This window comes from Schistocerca serialis, chromosome 5, assembly GCF_023864345.2.
Source record: "Schistocerca serialis cubense isolate TAMUIC-IGC-003099 chromosome 5, iqSchSeri2.2, whole genome shotgun sequence".
Classification (NCBI taxonomy): Eukaryota; Metazoa; Arthropoda; class Insecta; order Orthoptera; family Acrididae; genus Schistocerca; species Schistocerca serialis.
In genome coordinates, this window is record NC_064642.1 from 467,094,254 (window position 1) to 467,112,336 (window position 18,083).

At 46.8% G+C, this 18,083-nt stretch overlaps 1 protein-coding gene across 1 annotated transcript in view; it reads right to left on the minus strand.

Moving 5' to 3' along the window:
- Nucleotides 1-18,083, minus strand: part of LOC126482001 (methyl farnesoate epoxidase-like) — a 332,140-nt gene that overhangs the window by 190,193 nt on the left and 123,864 nt on the right. Inside the window, exon 4 of the mRNA XM_050105967.1 lies at nt 5,597-5,784. Within this exon, the coding sequence (XP_049961924.1) occupies nt 5,597-5,784 (188 nt within the window). The remainder of the gene's footprint in view (nt 1-5,596; nt 5,785-18,083) is intronic.

The following is an 18,083-nucleotide window of genomic DNA, read 5'->3' on the forward strand; positions in this document are numbered from 1 at the left end:
CGTTATAAGGACGCCAGCAGAGTCAGATTGGCAGTATGTAGCTACAGCTAGGACAGCTCAGGCTAGTACCTACGCCGGGTCTAGCATAGTAGACGTTCGCTATAGCCTGCAGTAGAAAGTTGTGTCTTTGTAATTGTGTAGAGTAGTATTTTGGTTATTATTATCTTACACTATTATCTGGCTTGTGCCACCACAAGAATTGTTGTGCTTGCGTTTGAAAATTAGTGCACGCCAAGAACGCGTATTTTTCTTAAAATAAAGTGTGTTCAGATTTAATCTTTAGTTCTTTCCTGCCTACCAAAGGACACTACAATTATTGGCGACGGGGATAAAACTTTCATTTTCGGAAGAATTGACTTCCTTAGAGGAATTTCTTCAGTCCTTGATGGAAACTCTACGAGAGATTCAGGCAGCGCTCACAAGGTCAGACCACCGCCCACATTCCCCAGCGTTGCAAGAAGTAGCTTATAGAGTTGATTCCGTCACGGGTAATATGAACACTTTGCGTGAGGCTCCACCGACGTTTCCAGCTTTCGATAGGTCTGACGAACCATGGTCAACTTATTTCGAACCGTTGGAAGAACATTTACTGGTACATGGAATCCACTACGAAAATCGAAGTTGAGCTTTTTTATTTAGCACCATCTGTCCACAGATGTATTGTTTAATTCAACAACTGAACCCTGGGCACTCCCCTCGAGATCTCTCCTTTACCCGTATAAGGGCTACCTGTTTGAGTGCTTTGACGCACAAATACACGTTTTCCGCCCGTTAGTCTTTCTTTTCTTGTCGAAAGTTCCCAGATCAGACATATTGGGAATGGATTAGGTAGCTCCAGGGTCTCTCCCGCGATTGCAAATTCCAGTGCGCCAACTTTGAATGCAAGCAGTCTTATGCCTCTTCGTTGATTCGTGATATGGTGGTGTTTCACGCACCAGACGAGGGTCTTTGGGCACATATTATGAAGTTACAGGACCTATTCCTCAACACCTGTCTGCCGATCATTCGTGCGTTTGAACTGTCTCTCTGGCTACAACCGCCGCGTCTTATTCGGATTATTTTTGCGGCTAGCCAGTTGCTTAGCGCTGAGCAGGAGTTTCGTCAGTCTGTTTGTACATCCGGTGACAGAAAGTCTTTCGCCTGTTTTCCATCATGTCCGGACTGTTTCCGAGCTCACCAGCGGTCGGAATGCCTCCACCAGTGAGCAAGGTGCACGGTTTGCAGCCGAACAGGCCCCATCGCCGTTGTGTGTCAGGCTTCGCAGAAACTTCGCGTCGATGCCACGGTTCCCGCGGACCCACAGGCTCGTCACGAATCATCAGCGCTGGACCTGGAAGCCTTGCATTCCATTGACGGACAAGTATTCCCCATCATTCCCCAGCCGGGAGCTCGTTTCCTCCTTACCTTGGAGACAGCGCATATTCCTGTGGTCTTCCAGATTCACATGGCATCTTTTGTTTCTGTTGTGGGTGGTGCCCCATACCAATGCTTGGGCTCGCCAGCTTAATCTCCGTACACTTGCGCCTTGCGTAGTTTCAGGAATCACTATATATCAGCCGACGTCGTTTTTTCGACACAAACCTCCTACAATGGTCGTTCCTTCACCGCTCAGTTTTTGGTGGTCGGCTCCTCCGCCGCTACTATCCTTCTGGGTGTGGAAAATTTTGCTTGTCTGCGTTTGTCAGTGAAGCATGAGGTACAGGCGGTTGGAATACCCTCCTTGCCCATTGCTCAGCAAATACGAAACGTTGTTTTCATCCTCCACACCAGGGGTTAAGGGTTTCACTGCACGTGTTCAACTTCTTCCCTCTGCTGTGCCTCGTTTTAAGGTCTATCTGGTTCCATTTCCTCTCCGAGACAGGCTCCAGGTGAATCTTCGCTGCTTACACGACGATGGCACTCTTTCTCCCGTCAAGCACAGCCGCTGGGCGACGCCTATCGTGTTAATCGAGAAGCTGAATGGTGCTTTACGCATTTGTGGCGATTTTAAGGTCACGGTAAATTCTCAGTAAGTCATCGATTCATATCCAGTCAGATCGGTGGATGACATACTCGCATGTCTTGTGGGCTCCACCGTTTACGTCAAAACTCATTTGCGCGATGCAAGAATCACAGCAGACCCTAGCCATCAATATCAGTGTGGCCATTTCTGGTACAACCGCCTCCCGTTTGGCACTGCCAGTGTCCCCGCCATTTTCCAGCGTTATTTGGAACACCTCAAAAGTCAGGTGCCCGGTGCAGCAAATTATCTGGACGATGTCATTGTCGGTGGCTCGTCCGCATTGGACCTCGTGGATAACCTGGGTAGGCTGTTCCAGACTTTTTCCTAGGCTAACCCGCATTGCCATAAAGAGAAGTGTGACTTTTTTGTATGCGAGGTCAGTTATCTCGGGTTCACGATTGATGCCTGTGGCCTACATGCCTCTAAGGAGTATGTCGAGGTGATTCAAAACGTGCCACTTCCCACCAACGTGAAGCAACTGCAATGTGTCCTAGGTCAAATTAACTATTATCGGCGTTTTATACCCATCACCGCCCAGATATCGGCACCCCTGTCCGGATTGTTGCACAAGGGTGTGCGTTGGATTTGGGATGCAGCATGAGAGCAGGCTTTCAGAAGTGTCAAGTCAGCTCTCTCCCACCCTCCATGTCTGGCCATTTACGACCCTTCCCTGCCCCTCATCGTCGCTACCGATGGCCTGGGTGCTGTCCCCTTTCAAGTGCTCAATGACATTGAGAGGCCGGTAGCTTTCACATCCAAAACATTGACCAACACTCAAACCAAACATAGTTAAATTGAAAAGGAAGCTTTGGAGCTGGTCTTCACACTGACGAAATTCTACTATTTCGTGTATGGTCATCATTTCACTCTGCAGACCGATCACAAACCTTTGGTTTCTTTGTTTCACCCTAGTGCCACAGTGCCCACCCGGACAGCACATGCCTTCAGCGTTGGGCGCTCTTCCTGGCGATGTTCGACTTTGATGTTGTCTTTCGCACCTCTGAGTGGCATCTGTGATGCGGAAGTCCAGCATTTTTGGGATCATTGGCACAGTCTTTTTCCGCAGTAGCGTCATACTTTTGAATAGTGACTCAGACGTTCCCAGGGTGGTCGTACTGCATGCACTGGGCCGCCGTGTCCTCGACCTCCTCCACCCTGGTCAGTGGGGAATCGTCCTCACCAAACAGCTGGCCTGCCGCCACCTTTATTGGCCCAGATTGGATAAAGACATTGCCTCCCTCGTGTCGGTCTGCACTATGTGCCATACCTATTAGGCAGCATCCATACCCCAGTATTTTTCGTGGCCTGATCAGCTGCTCCATGGGAATGTCTCAACTTGGATTTTGCAAGCCCGTTTCATTGTTCCCAGTGTCTCATCCTGATTGACTACAGGTTGGGATACCCTTTCATATCCTGCATGATGAACACCACTTCCGCTAAGACTATCAAAATTATCTGGTGCGTCTCTACTGTCAAGGGACTCCGAAAAACGATCGTTATGGGTAATGGTCCACACTTTACTTCGACCGAGTTTTAGCAATTCTGTGCTGCCAATGGGATTTCCCTCGTCTACACGTCCCCATTTCACCCTGTGTCAAACAGCCATGCAAAATGCTTTGTGTAGGCGTTGAAGAACCAGCTTGATAAGCTGCTGAGCCATCACCCACTGGAGGAGGGCATGCTTCTGTTTTTGGCTACATACCATGCTGCCCCCCATGTCATTAAAAGTCCAGCAGACATACTTCACGGTCCACCATTCCACTCTCCCTTATCTGCCCTTGTTCCTGAGACTTCTCAGCCTCTCGCTCGCACTTCGGCGCATTCTTTTCACGTCAGGTAGGAGATCTGGAAGTGGATCTTATCCACAGGCGCTCTGGGAGCCTGCTGTCATCACCAAGCTCTGTGGATGGTGTTTCTACAATGGGCTAACGGTTCTGCTGCCCGCTGGCACCTCAACCGGCTCTGCCCCCGTCTGGTGGACCATGACGCCCCAGGGAGCTGCCATTGCCTGTCGCCGGCCATTCTGTGATGAAACATCCGCTTCTGCCTCCGCCTCTGGCTCAGCTGCTGCCTCAGCTGCCAGCTGCCACTGCTGCATTGCCGCCTCTTGCCCCTGATGGCCACAAACCTATGGATGTCGATCTGGATGCCCCTACTCCTCTGGACGTTTGTGGTGCTGTGCATTCTTTTTCCAGGGGTAGAAATGTCATAGTGACCCCTTATCAGTTAGAGGGCCCACACAACAGATAAGCAAGGTGGACGGCTGACCTCCCTTCCAGAGCTCAGACCAAAACATCGACAGTGGATGTAAACACCAACAATCTTTCCGCATAAACACGGAGCTACTTTGTGAAAATCCATGTGACAGAGAGCCACCAATTGGAACTAATGTGACTACATGTAGCTCTCCGCCGAATCGGCGTTGTAAGCACGCCAGCAGTCAGACCGGCTAGGACAGCTCAAGCCAATACTTATGACAGCTCCAGCATAATTGACATTCGCCGTAGCTTGCAGTAGAAAGTTGTATCTGTGTAACTGTGTAGAGTAGTATTTTGGTTGGTATTTTCTTTCCGTTATTCAATTGTTTAAATGTATGTGCATTCCTAAGGGACGAAACTGCTGAGGTCATCGGTCCCTAGATTTATACGCTACTTAAACTAAGAACAACACACACACCCATGCCTGAGGGAGGACCCAAACCTCCTGCGGGCGCCTCAAACCACGCAGCCACTCTGTGTGGCTCTTTTCGTTATCTTAAACTCGTATCTGGCTTGTACCATCTCAAGAATTGTTGAAATTCTTGTTGTTCTTAAGTTTGGAAATGAGTGCATGCCAAGAAGGCATATTTTTGGTAAATTAATGTGTGTGTTCAAATTTGATTTAGTTCTTATCTGCCGACCGCAAGACACTATACCCCTCAGTACCGCTTCTGCACGCATAGTTTACACAGCGGATCTAAATTGCATGTGGGATTTTGTAGCTGAACATTGTTACTTAGTCACTGTACCACGTGCTAAGGAATTGGCAATATGTTAGGATAGTCAGCCCACTCACAGTGGGGGAAAGGGACCTACAAACATTTGACATCCGCCCATTTCAACTTTGCCACCTAATTATTCATGGAAACTAGTTGCACTTGTTATGCAATTCACTGGTCATGCATTATCGTAGTATCTGAGAATTCGGTTCATTTGTGCATTAAATCAATAAATCCCATTGTTATACTAAATTTCACTTTCATTTCAGTAATTTATAGAACATGTTTTCCCGTACTTAACCACATTGTTGGGAGAGATTATTCAATATACTGTAAATTATGCAAAGTGGGTCAACCCATGAATTGTCATGAGAGGCAGTGCCAAATAGTTTCTTATGCATTCTGCCATCCTTGCGAGTGATGCGGAGAGTGACAATTCCTGGGGGTGTGTGTATTTTCACAGCATTGAGATACGGGTTTTATTCAAGTCAGGCGGCTAGCTTTACCTCGCCACCAGGCAAATTTTCAAGCGCTTCCGTTTCTTTATCCCAGTTAACTACAAAGTTTTATCCTTATACACTGAGCGCATGATTCACGACTTGACTACAAGTACTTACCATACAAAAGGCGCTTGTTATCTCGTTGAACTTGGTGATCGCGTTGTAGCCCGTTGCCTCGGGCTGGATGAAGCGCAGCCACGGCATGGCGCTGAGTTTGCCTCCAGTCATGTCGAAGGCGCGCGAACGTACGTCCTGCAGGTCCAACAGCGTCTGCAGCAGCTGGTCGCCGCGCGGGAAGCGGTAGCCTGCTCAGAAACCACGGCCAGACCTCAGTGTACGGTGTACTCACCACCGATAACAAACAATACTGTTGGCGAAGAGTTCTCAGGCTTCCAGCCGGGTGGCGGTGTCTTCAAACTGCGACGTTTCGACGAGTGACATACTCGTCATCTTCTGGCGAAGTGCCGAAACTATGCGGATGCCGATCCCTTTATACCTGCGGCGTGCCCCCACCACCTGGCCGCGGGAGGCTGGGTCCAGAGGAGCCAGCGGGCGGGGTGGAGGGGGAAGCGGGTGCGCCGTTCGTATCCCCGTCAGAGCATTCCGGTCGCGTCTCGTGAGCTGGACGGTTCTTGGTGCGTTCCCGGCATATTGCGGTTAACGCTGGATTCCAGGCCGCGCTCAGTTGATAACCTTCGTCCCTGTTCACAAGATTCTCGTCGACCCGTATTTCTATTGATTCTTTAATGACGCTGTCCCAATGGCTCCTGGCTCGGCACAGCACCCTGGTGTTCTCGATAGGGTTGAACTTTGCACCTGTACCAAGGACCACACCGAAACGAGACATCATCAGCAGCATAGAGGAAGCAGTCTGGGGCCTACCCAAGGAGGAAGTTGAGCAGGTCCGAAGGGAGACCTGCAGGATCATCGACAAGACACGACTCCCGAAAGCCAACATTACTGCGCCGGAGCGAGAGGCTATCCGCGCACTGAGGGATGATGCTGACATCATGGTTCTCCCAGCAGACAAGGGAAATGCGACGGTGCTGATTCGCACAGTCGACTACCAACAGAAAATCGGCTCTCTGGTGCAAGACCCAGCACACAGGAAACTCAACAAGGACCCTACATCGACAATGACCAGGAAAACCGTGGCGCTACTGAAGGACTCAGATCTACCAGAGGCAGTGCAGAAACGGCTGTATCACAGAGCGCCAACGACACCGCGCCTGTATGGATTGCCCAAGATTCTGGACACCATCAACTCGCACAGTTATGAACTGACCAAATACCTGGCGACACTATTAAAACCACTGGTGGGACACAGCAGTCATCACGTGAAAAACTCCGCAGATTTCGTAAGAATACTGAAGGACATCCGAATTCAGAGAGATGACCTACTCGTGAGCTTCGACGTCAACTCCTTGTTCACGAAAGTACCTCTACAAGACGCCTTGGCACTCCTTAACCAGCACTTCGAGCCTGAAACAGTGAAGCTCTTTGAATATGCACTTACGACCACCTACTTCAAGTGCTATGGAGAACATTATGAACAAGTGGATGAAGTGACCATGGGATCTCCCCTTGCTCCAGGGATCGCGAATCTTTATATGGAACGCTTTGAGGAGGTGGCACTACAAACTGCTCACCGTAAACCCAGGCACTTCTTCCGCTATGTGTACGACACTTTCGTGATTTGGCAGCATGGCAGGCAGGCACTGGAGGAGTTTATGGACCACCTAAACGGCATACATGAGAATATCACCTTCACGATGGAAGTAGAAGAGAATGGCTGTATTCCATTCCTGGACATACTGATCAGGAAGAAAGCGGATGGCACGCTGGGCCATTCAGTATGTAGAAAGAAGACGCACACAGACCTGTACCTCCATGCAACCAGCTGCCACCATCCGGCGCAACGCCAGTCAGTACTGACCACTTTGGTACATAGGGCGCGCGTCATTTGTGACAAAGAAAGCCTCTCAGACGAATTACACCACCTAAGAGAGGTATTTCGGAAAAACGGGTACAGTGAAACACAGATTGGTAGGGCCTTCAAGAGGAGACAGGCTGACAATTTTCAGGAAGAGGAAGAAGAGGAAGTTAACAAGAGACTCGCCTTTCTTCCATATTTGGGGCCCATATCAGCCAAAATCCGGGGGCTACTGAGAAAATCAATCATAAATACCGTCTTCCGACCACCGCCAAAGATGAAAGAGCTGCTGGGCTCAGCTAAAGACCCACTCGAACTCAACACACCTGGTATATACAGCATTGCCTGCGAATGTGGTGTACAGTACATTGGACAAACGCAGAGCTGCATCTCGAAAAGGTGCGAGGAACACACCAGGCATGTCCAACTTGGACAGATAAATCTGCTATAGCTGAACATAGCATCAAAGAAAACCACACCTTTGATTTCGAGAATACCAGAGTGCTGTGCCGAGCCGGGAGCTATTGGGACAGCGTCATTAAAGAATCAATAGAAATACGGGTCCACGAGAATCTTGTGAACAGGGACGAAGGTTATCAACTGAGCGCGGCCTGGAATCCAGCATTAGCCGCAATACGCCAGGAATGCACCAACAACCGTCCAGCTCACGAGACGCGACCGGAATGCTCTCACGGAGACACGAACGGCGCACCCGCTTCCCCCTCCACCCCGCCCGCCGGCTCCTCTGGACCCAGCCTCCCGTGGCCAGGTGGTGGGGGCACGCCGCAGGTATAAAGGGACCGGCATCAGCAAAGTCTCGGCACTTCGCCAGAAGATGACGAGTATGTCACTCGTCGAAACGTCGCAGTTTCGGCCAGAGTGGCCGAGCGGTTCTAGGCGCTACAGTCCGGAACCGCGCGACCGCTACGGTCGCAGGTTCGAATCCTGCCTCGGGCATGGATGTGTGTGATGTCCTTTGGTTAGTTAGGTTTAATTAGTTGTAAGTTCTAGGGGACTTATGACCTCAGCAGTTGAGTCCCATAGTGCTCAGAGCCATTTGAACCATTTTTTTTCGTCGCAGTTTGAAGACACCGCCACCCGGCTGGAAGCCCGAGAACTCTTCGCCAGCTGTATACGCCGGGAAAGCATACATTCACATTTAAAACAATACTGTGTTCACGTTTTGTTTGCAGAGCTGAACAGAGCATGTGCTCCTGTATTGCTAGTTCTCTCATAGCTTAATATGTCATTTTCTAGTCGTACTTGTAATTTATTACTAGTGTTCACTAATTATGGGTGTAAAATGCAAAATTAGAAATGCCTTTGGCCGTCTATGATTTGAATATAATGCACGTGTTTCGGCGTTTCACTACGCCATCTTCAGGCCCCATGACCAATGTTATACAAATAGTATCGTAAACCAAATATCGGACTAATAACAGTGTTTAAACTAATTTGATTCTTGTTTGCCATTAAGGCGTATAATAAGATTTTTATTAAACACAGCCCAGGGAGTCGAGTTCTTCTAAAGATTAACATTGGATATTCGAAACACGGTAAAACTCTGCATAAGTTGCAAAGATTTTAATAATTTTCATTCTGTGTGTCCGCATCGGGGCACATAAGCCGAGTACATCATTACGTAGCAAGCTGAAAACAAATCACCTCTGTTTTATTATTTCAGAAATATTTCGTGAGTAATTACTTCAATGGAGTTTTTTTGTACCTACATAGTTTAACGAACTCTGGTCTATGAATATGTATCAGATCATGGTCTAGATTTGTGATAGCAGATGTAAAAATAGTTTCACGCCCTACATCAGATTACAAATAATTTACAAACGTCAGTCGAAATCATCATTACTGTGGTGTCACCGCCAGACACCACACTTGCTAGGTGGTGGCCTTTGAATCGGCCGCGGTCCGGCAGTACGCGTCGGACCCGCGTGTCGCCACTATCAGTGATTGCAGACCGAGCGCCGCCGCACGGCAGGTCTAGAGAGACTTCCTAGCACTCGCCCCAGTTGTACAGCCGACTTTGCTAGCGGTGGTTCACTGTCTACATACGTTCTCATTTGCCGAGACGATAGTTTAGCATAGCCTTCAGCTACGTCATTTGCTACGACCTAACAAGGCGCCATTATCAGTTACTATTGATATTGTGAATCATGTACCGTCAGAACCGACGTTCATCATTAATGGATTACAGTTAAGTATTCTACCAGCTACGTTCGTTTTTCTAAATTCTAATTTCCTTGTCCTGTTCCAGACCTCACGCCACCCTGCGTGAGCTAAAACGCGTGCATTTGGGCCTCCTTTAGTAAAACGGTGTTGGCTCTCTTGCCAACCACAACGTTAGCGACGAGGCAAAACCGCGTTCTTATCGATATTGCCCTGATTTACTTGTGAAATGGCTTCGCCACAATCTCCAGATGTACTGTCCGAATTTTATCGCTTACAGAATCAGCAGATGCAGGCCTTACTGGATGCCCTTGGACAGCTCGTCCAGGGTCAACGTTTGATGCAAAACGATGCGGCAGCAGCCGCTCCAACGCTAACGCAGCCACAACACACAGTTGCACCAACTTTTCGACCTTCTGATGCTGCTCTGGAAAGCTGGACGGAGTGGTCACGCCAATTTGTATTCCATCTTGCCGCCTACAGAATTCAAGGTAACGAGCGGCACACTTTTTTGTTATCATCTGTGTGATAGTCAAATTATTTCCCCGACACGACGTAGCAACTATGTCCTACGAAGAGATTTTGTCTGCATTAGATGCATATTTCAATGAATCAGTCAATGCAGTTGCAAAAAGGTATACCTTCTTTCGTACAAAACATACGGCAGGTCAGACTAATCGGGAGTGGGTTGCAACTTTGCAAGGCCTTACTAGGGATTGTGCTTTTGAGTGTCAATGTGGACTCCCTTATTCAGATACTATGGTCCATGATGCAATTGCACAGAACGTTTCTGATGTTCGTATAAGGGAACAGATTTTGAAACTAGTCAATCCCTCCCTTCAACAAGTGATGGACATATTGGATCGGCAGGAAACACTTGACTTTGCTCAGGAATCATTTGAAACTTCGCCACCCGTGTGTCAGGTTAACCAGCCCGCCGGGTGAGCTGCACGGAGCAGTAAACAGCCCTCACGCCCAGCCACGCCGCTGCCGCCAGGCTCTCAGCCACATGTGCCACGCTGGCAAGCAAATGCAGTGCTAAAATGATGCCCGCAGTGCGCTACTAGACATTCGCGTGAGAATTGCCCGTCACGCCAAGCTATTTGCTTTTTCTGTAATAAAAAAGGACATGTTCAGAGTGTTTGCCAGAAAAAGCTCAGATCGGAAACTCACAACCATTCCAGGCCCTTTGTTTCACGCCGGATTCGAACCAAGGCTACTCAGGCTCGTGAAACTTCGCCCATGGAAATTCATGTAGTTCATTCCACTCCGCTCAGTGTCACTCTCTCTAACAGTGACTGTGTTCGTCCCACAAATAGTGTGCGTCGACATCGCCAGAACTCCCGTCAAGTCGCAAGTGATTTTGTACCAGAGTCAGTTCACGTTGCACGAGACAGTCGCTCTTGTCGTCAGCAGGACAACAAACTTTTTTTGGACTTGGACATTAACGGCAAAGTGATACCATTCCAGCTTGATACCGGGGCTGCAGTTTCACTGATCAATCAAGACATGCACAAACAGCTGGGCACACCTCCGTTGCGGGCCGCAAATGTTAAGTTAACTAGTTATTCAGGTGAAGATATCCCTGTGTTAGGACAGTGCAGCCTTCTTGCAACATACAAAGGACAAACAAAACTTGTCACTTTACATCCTTCGTTCTTCTTCTGCAGTGAACTTGTTTTGTTTCGATTTATTTCAGTTGTTTACATTGTCTACAGTAAATCAGGTCCTATCAGTGAACCAGACTGTGCCTTCAGACAGTGTTTCTCGCCTATGTGAAGAATTTGCAGACATTTTTGCACCGGGCCTCGGTTGCGCTAAGAACTATAAAGTACATTTGGAACTGAAAGTAAATTCGCAACCGAAATTTTTCAGCGCAATGTTCCCCCCCCCCCCCCCCCCCCCCCCCCCGCATTGCATGATGAGGTCACAAAAACATTACATGATTTGGAATCACAAGGTGTAATTGAACGTGTGCAGGCTTCTCTCTGGGCATCACCCTTAGTAATTTTGCCAAAACCTTCCGGAAAATTGAGACTTTGTGTGGACTTCAAGGCAACAGTGAATCCACAACTAGTGACTGGGCGATCCATCGGTTAAGCAAGACGAAATAATCTATTTATATTGACTGTGTCATGGTGTCGGATGTATTTTTCGTTCCAATATGTACATTTTTGAAAGGTAATCGTCAATCATTTAAAACTAAGTTCTTATTACAGCCTGGGAAAAATAAGAGATAAAACTTGAACGAAAGAAGTCGGGTGGGCATCTGCCCCTGCATTGTTTCAGCAATACCTACAAACTGTTTGTGCGTCGGTCCCTACTGCAGGAAACTATCTGGACGATATTGTGATCTCCGGAAAGACGGAAGAAGAACATTTAGCCAATCTCAGAACATTATTTCAGGTCTTGCGATAAAATGGCCTTCGCTTGCGGAAGGACAAATGTGTGTTTTTTGCTCATGATTTGCCATACCTGGGACATGTACTCAATGCCCAAGGCATACACATCCCAGTCCCATGCACCTTCATGCCATACAAGACTTGCCTTCGCCGCAGAATTTGAAGCAGCTGCAGAGTGTGCTGGGAAAAATTAATTACTATAACAGATATGTGCCACATGCCTCTTCCATTTCAGCTCCGCTTCATCGCTTACGCCGTAAAGGTGTTCCGTTCGTCTGGACGACGGAATGCGAACGCGCCTTTCGCCAGTTGAAATCGGCGTTGCTTTCCAATACTTGCCTTACGCCATTCGACCCCCAGAAGCCCCTTTTGTTGATGGTGGATGCATCGGATTTCGGGATCGGTGCTGTGCTTGTGCACAAAGATGGATCGCACGATCGCCCTATTGCCTTTGAGTCCAAATTGCTCTCGTCTGCGCAAAGAAATTATTCACAGATCGAGAAAGAAGCATTGGCTCTCGTATTTGGTGTTACAAAGTTTCATGATTTCTTGTATGGTCGTCACTTTACCATAATCACAGACCACAAACCTTTGACATCGCTTTTTCATCCGACCAAGCCTGTACCTCCACGTACAGCGCAGAAATTCATTCGCTGGTCTATACTCCTCTCAAAGTACCGCTAAGATATCTTGTATCGGTCCACTGCTAAGCACGGAAACGCCGATGCATTGTCCCGCTTGCCTGTTGCTGAGGATAGGGCATTCGATTCCTCCGAACTTGCTTGCATGTTCATTGATGCGGAAACAGATGACGTGGTCGAATCGTTTCCGATTGATTTTCGTCGTGTAGCTACAGCCACAGCTGCCGACCCTATCCTTGCTACCGTTCTGCGTTTTGTTGCTACACAATGGCCCTTGTCAAAGTCACGGATCGGGGACCCGTTGGTTCGCCGATTTTTTGCTCACAAGGAGAGACTTTTTGTACGACGTGGTGTTTTGCTGTTGAGTTCTGATAATGATCAGTCCAGGGTCGTGGTCCCACGTTCGTTACAGTCCTCTGTCTTACAGCTTCTCCACCAAGGACATTGGGGTATAGTGAGAACTAAACAACTTGATCGTCAGCACTGTACTTGGTTCGGAATCGATGCCACGATTACGAATATGTGCTCTTCTTGCATGATGTGTGCCAAACAACAATCCGCACCACCGCGGAAATTCTTTGCATGGCCAAAAGCCACTTCCCCTTGGCAACGCTTACACATCGATTTTGCTTGTCCATTCTGGAATGCTCGATGGTTGGTTATGATAGATTCATTCAGTATATTTCCTTTTGTTGTCCGGATGTCTTCCATGACGTCATCTGCCACCATCCAAGCGTTATCTGCTATCTTTTGCATTGAAGGTCTTCCACAGACTATTGTTTCCGACAATGGCCCACAATTCATGTCTGCAGAATTTCAGTCATTCTGCAAGGCCAATGGTATTCAACATCTGACGTCCTCGCCGTTTTCGCCACAGTCAAACGGTGCCGCTGAACGATTGGTCAGGACTTTCAAGTCACAGATGTTGAAGTTGAAAGAGTCGCATTCTCGGGAGGACGCGCTATTGCTCTTTTTGTCCTCGTATCGCTCTCAGCCCCGAGATGGTCGCTCGCTGGCTGAGTTTCTCCACGGTCGCCCTCATCGAACCTTGATGTCTTTGCTACATCCGCCGCATCAGGTTTCTGTGCAGCGCCAGACACCTGCTTTTGCCCCAGGCGACGTTGTCTACTACCGCCACTACCGAGGTTCACGGCGCATTCTTCGCTGCCTCGGACGCGCTATGTAGCTGGTTTTGGGGGCCTCTGGTGAGGTGCGCCGGCATCTCAACCAGCTGCGCCTCTGTCGTCGCACAGGATCTGCCGCTCCCCGTCTGCTTTCAGCGACGGTGCCGTCCGGTCAGCGCCCTGGGGACCGATCTACTGGCTCGCCTCAGCCCCAGGTGTTACCGACGCTGCCTTCCATTTTGCCCCATGGCGACGCGCCGCCGCCGCCGCCTGTTCTCCCGCCGGCGACGCCCGCAGTGGACGCTTTGCTGCAGCCGCCGGGCGCCTCCGTGGGTCACGTGCCGCCGATCGCTTCCTGGGACCAGTTGTCCTCTGACATGGAACTCTTGCCCGCTCCGGACCACGTGTCTTCGCCCGTCGGGTGCCCTGGCCCGATGGAGGTCGACCCTTCGGCCCCTCCTGTCTCTCTACGAGCGCATACACCGCATGTTGGCGCGCCCCTGGAGCAGGTTTTCAGGCCTTTCCTAGCTCCCCGTGGTCCGAATGGCAGGGTTCGGGTGGCACAGCCTCGCCTGTTGTTAGGCTCCCCACCTCGTCGCATACGTCAACATGGGGTCCTCCCCACGCCGGGCGGAAGCCTTATACCACAACCGTAGGCCGATTTGCGGGGGAGTAATGTGGTGTCACCGCCAGACACCACACTTGCTAGGTGGTGGCCTTTGAATCGGCCGCGGTCCGGCAGTACGCGTCGGACCCGCGTGTCGCCACTATCAGTGATTGCAGACCGAGCGCCGCCACACGGCAGGTCTAGAGAGACTTCCTAGCACTGTCCCCAGTTGTACAGCCGACTTTGCTAGCGATGGTTCACTGCCTACTTACGTTCTCATTTGCCGAGATGATAGTTTAGCAGAGCCTTCAGCTACGTCATTTGCTACGACCTAGCAAGGCGCCATTATCAGTTACTATTGATGTTGTGAATCATGTACCGTCAAAACCGACGTTCATCATTAATGGATTAAAGTTAAGTATTCTACCAGCTACGTCTGTTTTTCTAAATTGTAATTTCCTTGTTCTGTTCCAGACCTCACGCCACCCTGCGTGAGCTAAAACGCGTGCATTTCGGCCTCCTTTAGTAAAACGGTGTTGGCTCTCTTGCCAACCACAACAATTATTTAATCTTTATTATGAATAACTTACAGTGAATTGATTAAAGATTTCTGTATGCATTCAACAGATTTGAGCCCACTACAACCAAAGAATAAAAATAATTTATCTTGTAGTCGGTGAATGACACAGTCAACCACAAGTATTTTTTGAATGTTTTATTTTACTGACATAACCTGTTTTATGGTACCATGCTCATCTTCAGATGGCTAATATTTCTCGTTAAATAGATGTTTTATTCAACATGTTGTCTGCTCCACAATACGTTTCAGCCGATGGCTGTTCGTTTCGTTGTGGTCCATGTGGTTTTCTAGCTCGATGTATACGTTCTTGAATTCCACTACAGCACACATATTGTAAATAAGATACTGTGGCAACACTTCGTAATATTCTTAAAATGCCTGTTGAGTATCGAATTAGAAAACGACGTGAACCACAACAAAACGAACCGCCATCTACTGGAACGTATTGTGGAGCATACGACATGCTGTTGAACAATGCATCTATTTAACAAAAAATGTTAGCCATTGGAAGATGGACATGATGGCCGAAACCGGTTATGACAGTAAAATAAAACATTCAAAAAGTATTTGTGACTGGTTGCGCCATTTACCGACTATCGTTAACAGTCATGGAGTTCATAAGATCCAAAATGGATAAAATATCATAATTTATCATTACTTAAACGCACATTGAGGGCGTCACACCAGGATATCATTTACTTAACGTGGGCCCCATTTCAACTGACAAGACGCTGGATTCCTCCGCCCCGTTGGTCAGGGGCATAACTGATCACATAAATAAATTATATTCAAATTATAGACAGCGGAAGGTGTTTTTAATTTTACGTTATATGTTGAACAGCAGCTGTTCCTCAATCACCTTTTACAAAAATTGACTTACAGAGACCCAATTCTGGATGTGGTTCTTTGACTCAGAGGATAAATGTCAGATTGCAATTGAAAATTAGCTGGTCTGGGTTTCAATCCATTGCTGTCCATAGCATTTTCTACTCACTTTTCTTTTGTTTATTTCACCTTTGACAATGCTGTGTGTGTGTGTGTGTGTGTGTGTGTGTGTGTGTGTGTGTGCATGAGAGAGAGAGAGAGAGAGAGAGAGAGAGAGAGAGAGAGAGAGAGAGAGAAATGCCAAGCTACACTGTGTTTTAGAGTGTACCTTAACTATAGGTCCCTCTCACTCTACAACGAGCTGCGTGTAAGGTGACCATATCTTTGGAAACCTTTCATCTCACCTCACATTTCAGTCATGGGTACCCCAAAAATGATCGGGACTAGAATGATTTCTTTGGAACGCTGATACGGTGCTAAGTTTACAGCTCTGTGTTATGCTCCTTTGCGTTCCTTACAAGCGGAGAAAATGTATGTAGGAGACGAGAGTGAAGCAAGTCCAATCATTTAGGGAATGTGAACTAATTTACTTGAGTTTGCATCTTGTAGGATAACATCATTCCATTTAAAAAAAGGAAACGGAGTTGTTGCATCAGTTTCTACTACAGTAAGTGAGAATCAGAAGAAGCTGAATTCAGTTGTTTTAATTTAATACTGTGAACAAACTGAGGAAAAGGAAAGCTGCAGACATTAAAAGTCTGTGTTCCCTTTCAGTGAATGTCTATTAAGGGAAGGTACAAGCTCTAAACTTTGGTGATTCCTGTGGAAAAGTACAGGTATCTTTGATCGCTATCATTAACATCAACTACGATCTTTTGTTTATAGGCTAATACTTAATGAACAATGGTACTGCGAAAATATACTGTTAGTTTATATAAGTGTTATTACTGAAACCATTTCAATGAAGGTGCTTTTCATATGGGCTATCTTTCGTATAATGGTTTATTGAAGAGTTTAATAATCGAAGCAAAAACATGGATCCATAAACGTGCCATTTGCAGCATTTTTGCGAATGTATTTTTATGAGCTAAGCCACCACTGAATTCGGTCTCAAGTATTACTCAAGTCGGAGTTTCAGCCCAGTTACAAACGGGACTCAATAAAATAGTTTACATTTCAAATACGTTTGTTCTAACTAGGATAAAATCACTTATTAAAGTCTGTGGTGGCATGTAACAACACATGTACAAGTATATCACAGAAGGTTTACTGAAACGTTTTGGCTTCTGTTGTCATATATTTTCACATTTGTGAGTTTTGACTATTAAATAAATAACAAACCTCATGTGGCCCAAAGCTTGGTGCAAACATTTTATCTGACACCATTTTAGTGATGGACATGTCAGTTTAAATTGATTCTGTCACCAGCTGTCGAAACCAGGTCCACTGTGCAATTTTTCTTTCATTATACTCACAACTATTTATTATCCTTTCCAGTTGTATACACAAACATTTTGACCATTTTCATCAATTTTCAATTCCTTTCAAGAAAAATTTCTTCAAATTTAAGTACTTACTGTTGAGTTTCCTTCACATGTAAACTACAACTTACAAAGTTAAACAGTGTCCTATCTCTAACACATCAATATAAAATTACGTGGTATTTTGTCCAACTTTTCTCATGAAAAATGAAACTGTATGTAAATAATAGAATTAAAAAATTCACTTAACAAACAAAAATAACATAAATTTTATATTTTCTTTCTTTTCCACGCATTTTAACAGATAGAACAATTTTATTGAAACTAGAACAGTACAGCAGGCCTACCTAGAGAGAAGTTTTTAAAGGTCTCAAGGCTCACCTTAGATGGACATATTGTAACCTTGTAAAATGTAAACTTTCACAGCCGGAATTGTCACAATTAATAAAATATTCCAGGCTCTTAAGCTGGGCTTTGAAGTGAAATCCCTTAGACCACGACATAATAGAGCGGAATATTTTATTAATTGTGAATGCTTTATACTGTTTCTTATTTTAGTATTTAGTAGTGGAATGAGATTTTTACAGAGGAATAAATACTTAGAACTTATTTTGAAAGAAAAAAAATTCCATTTGCATAGTTAGTTTCATTTTTGAGAGGAGATATTACCACATATACCCACAATGCGAAATTTGTCAATTTTACACACATTTTCTCATTAACTGTTTATGATAATGTTACAAATTGTACTGGCTGGTAGAGGAAGGGTTTCTCTTCCTTGACCTACTTTTGTAGATAAATAACTTGTGTAAATTATATTTTAGAGAATT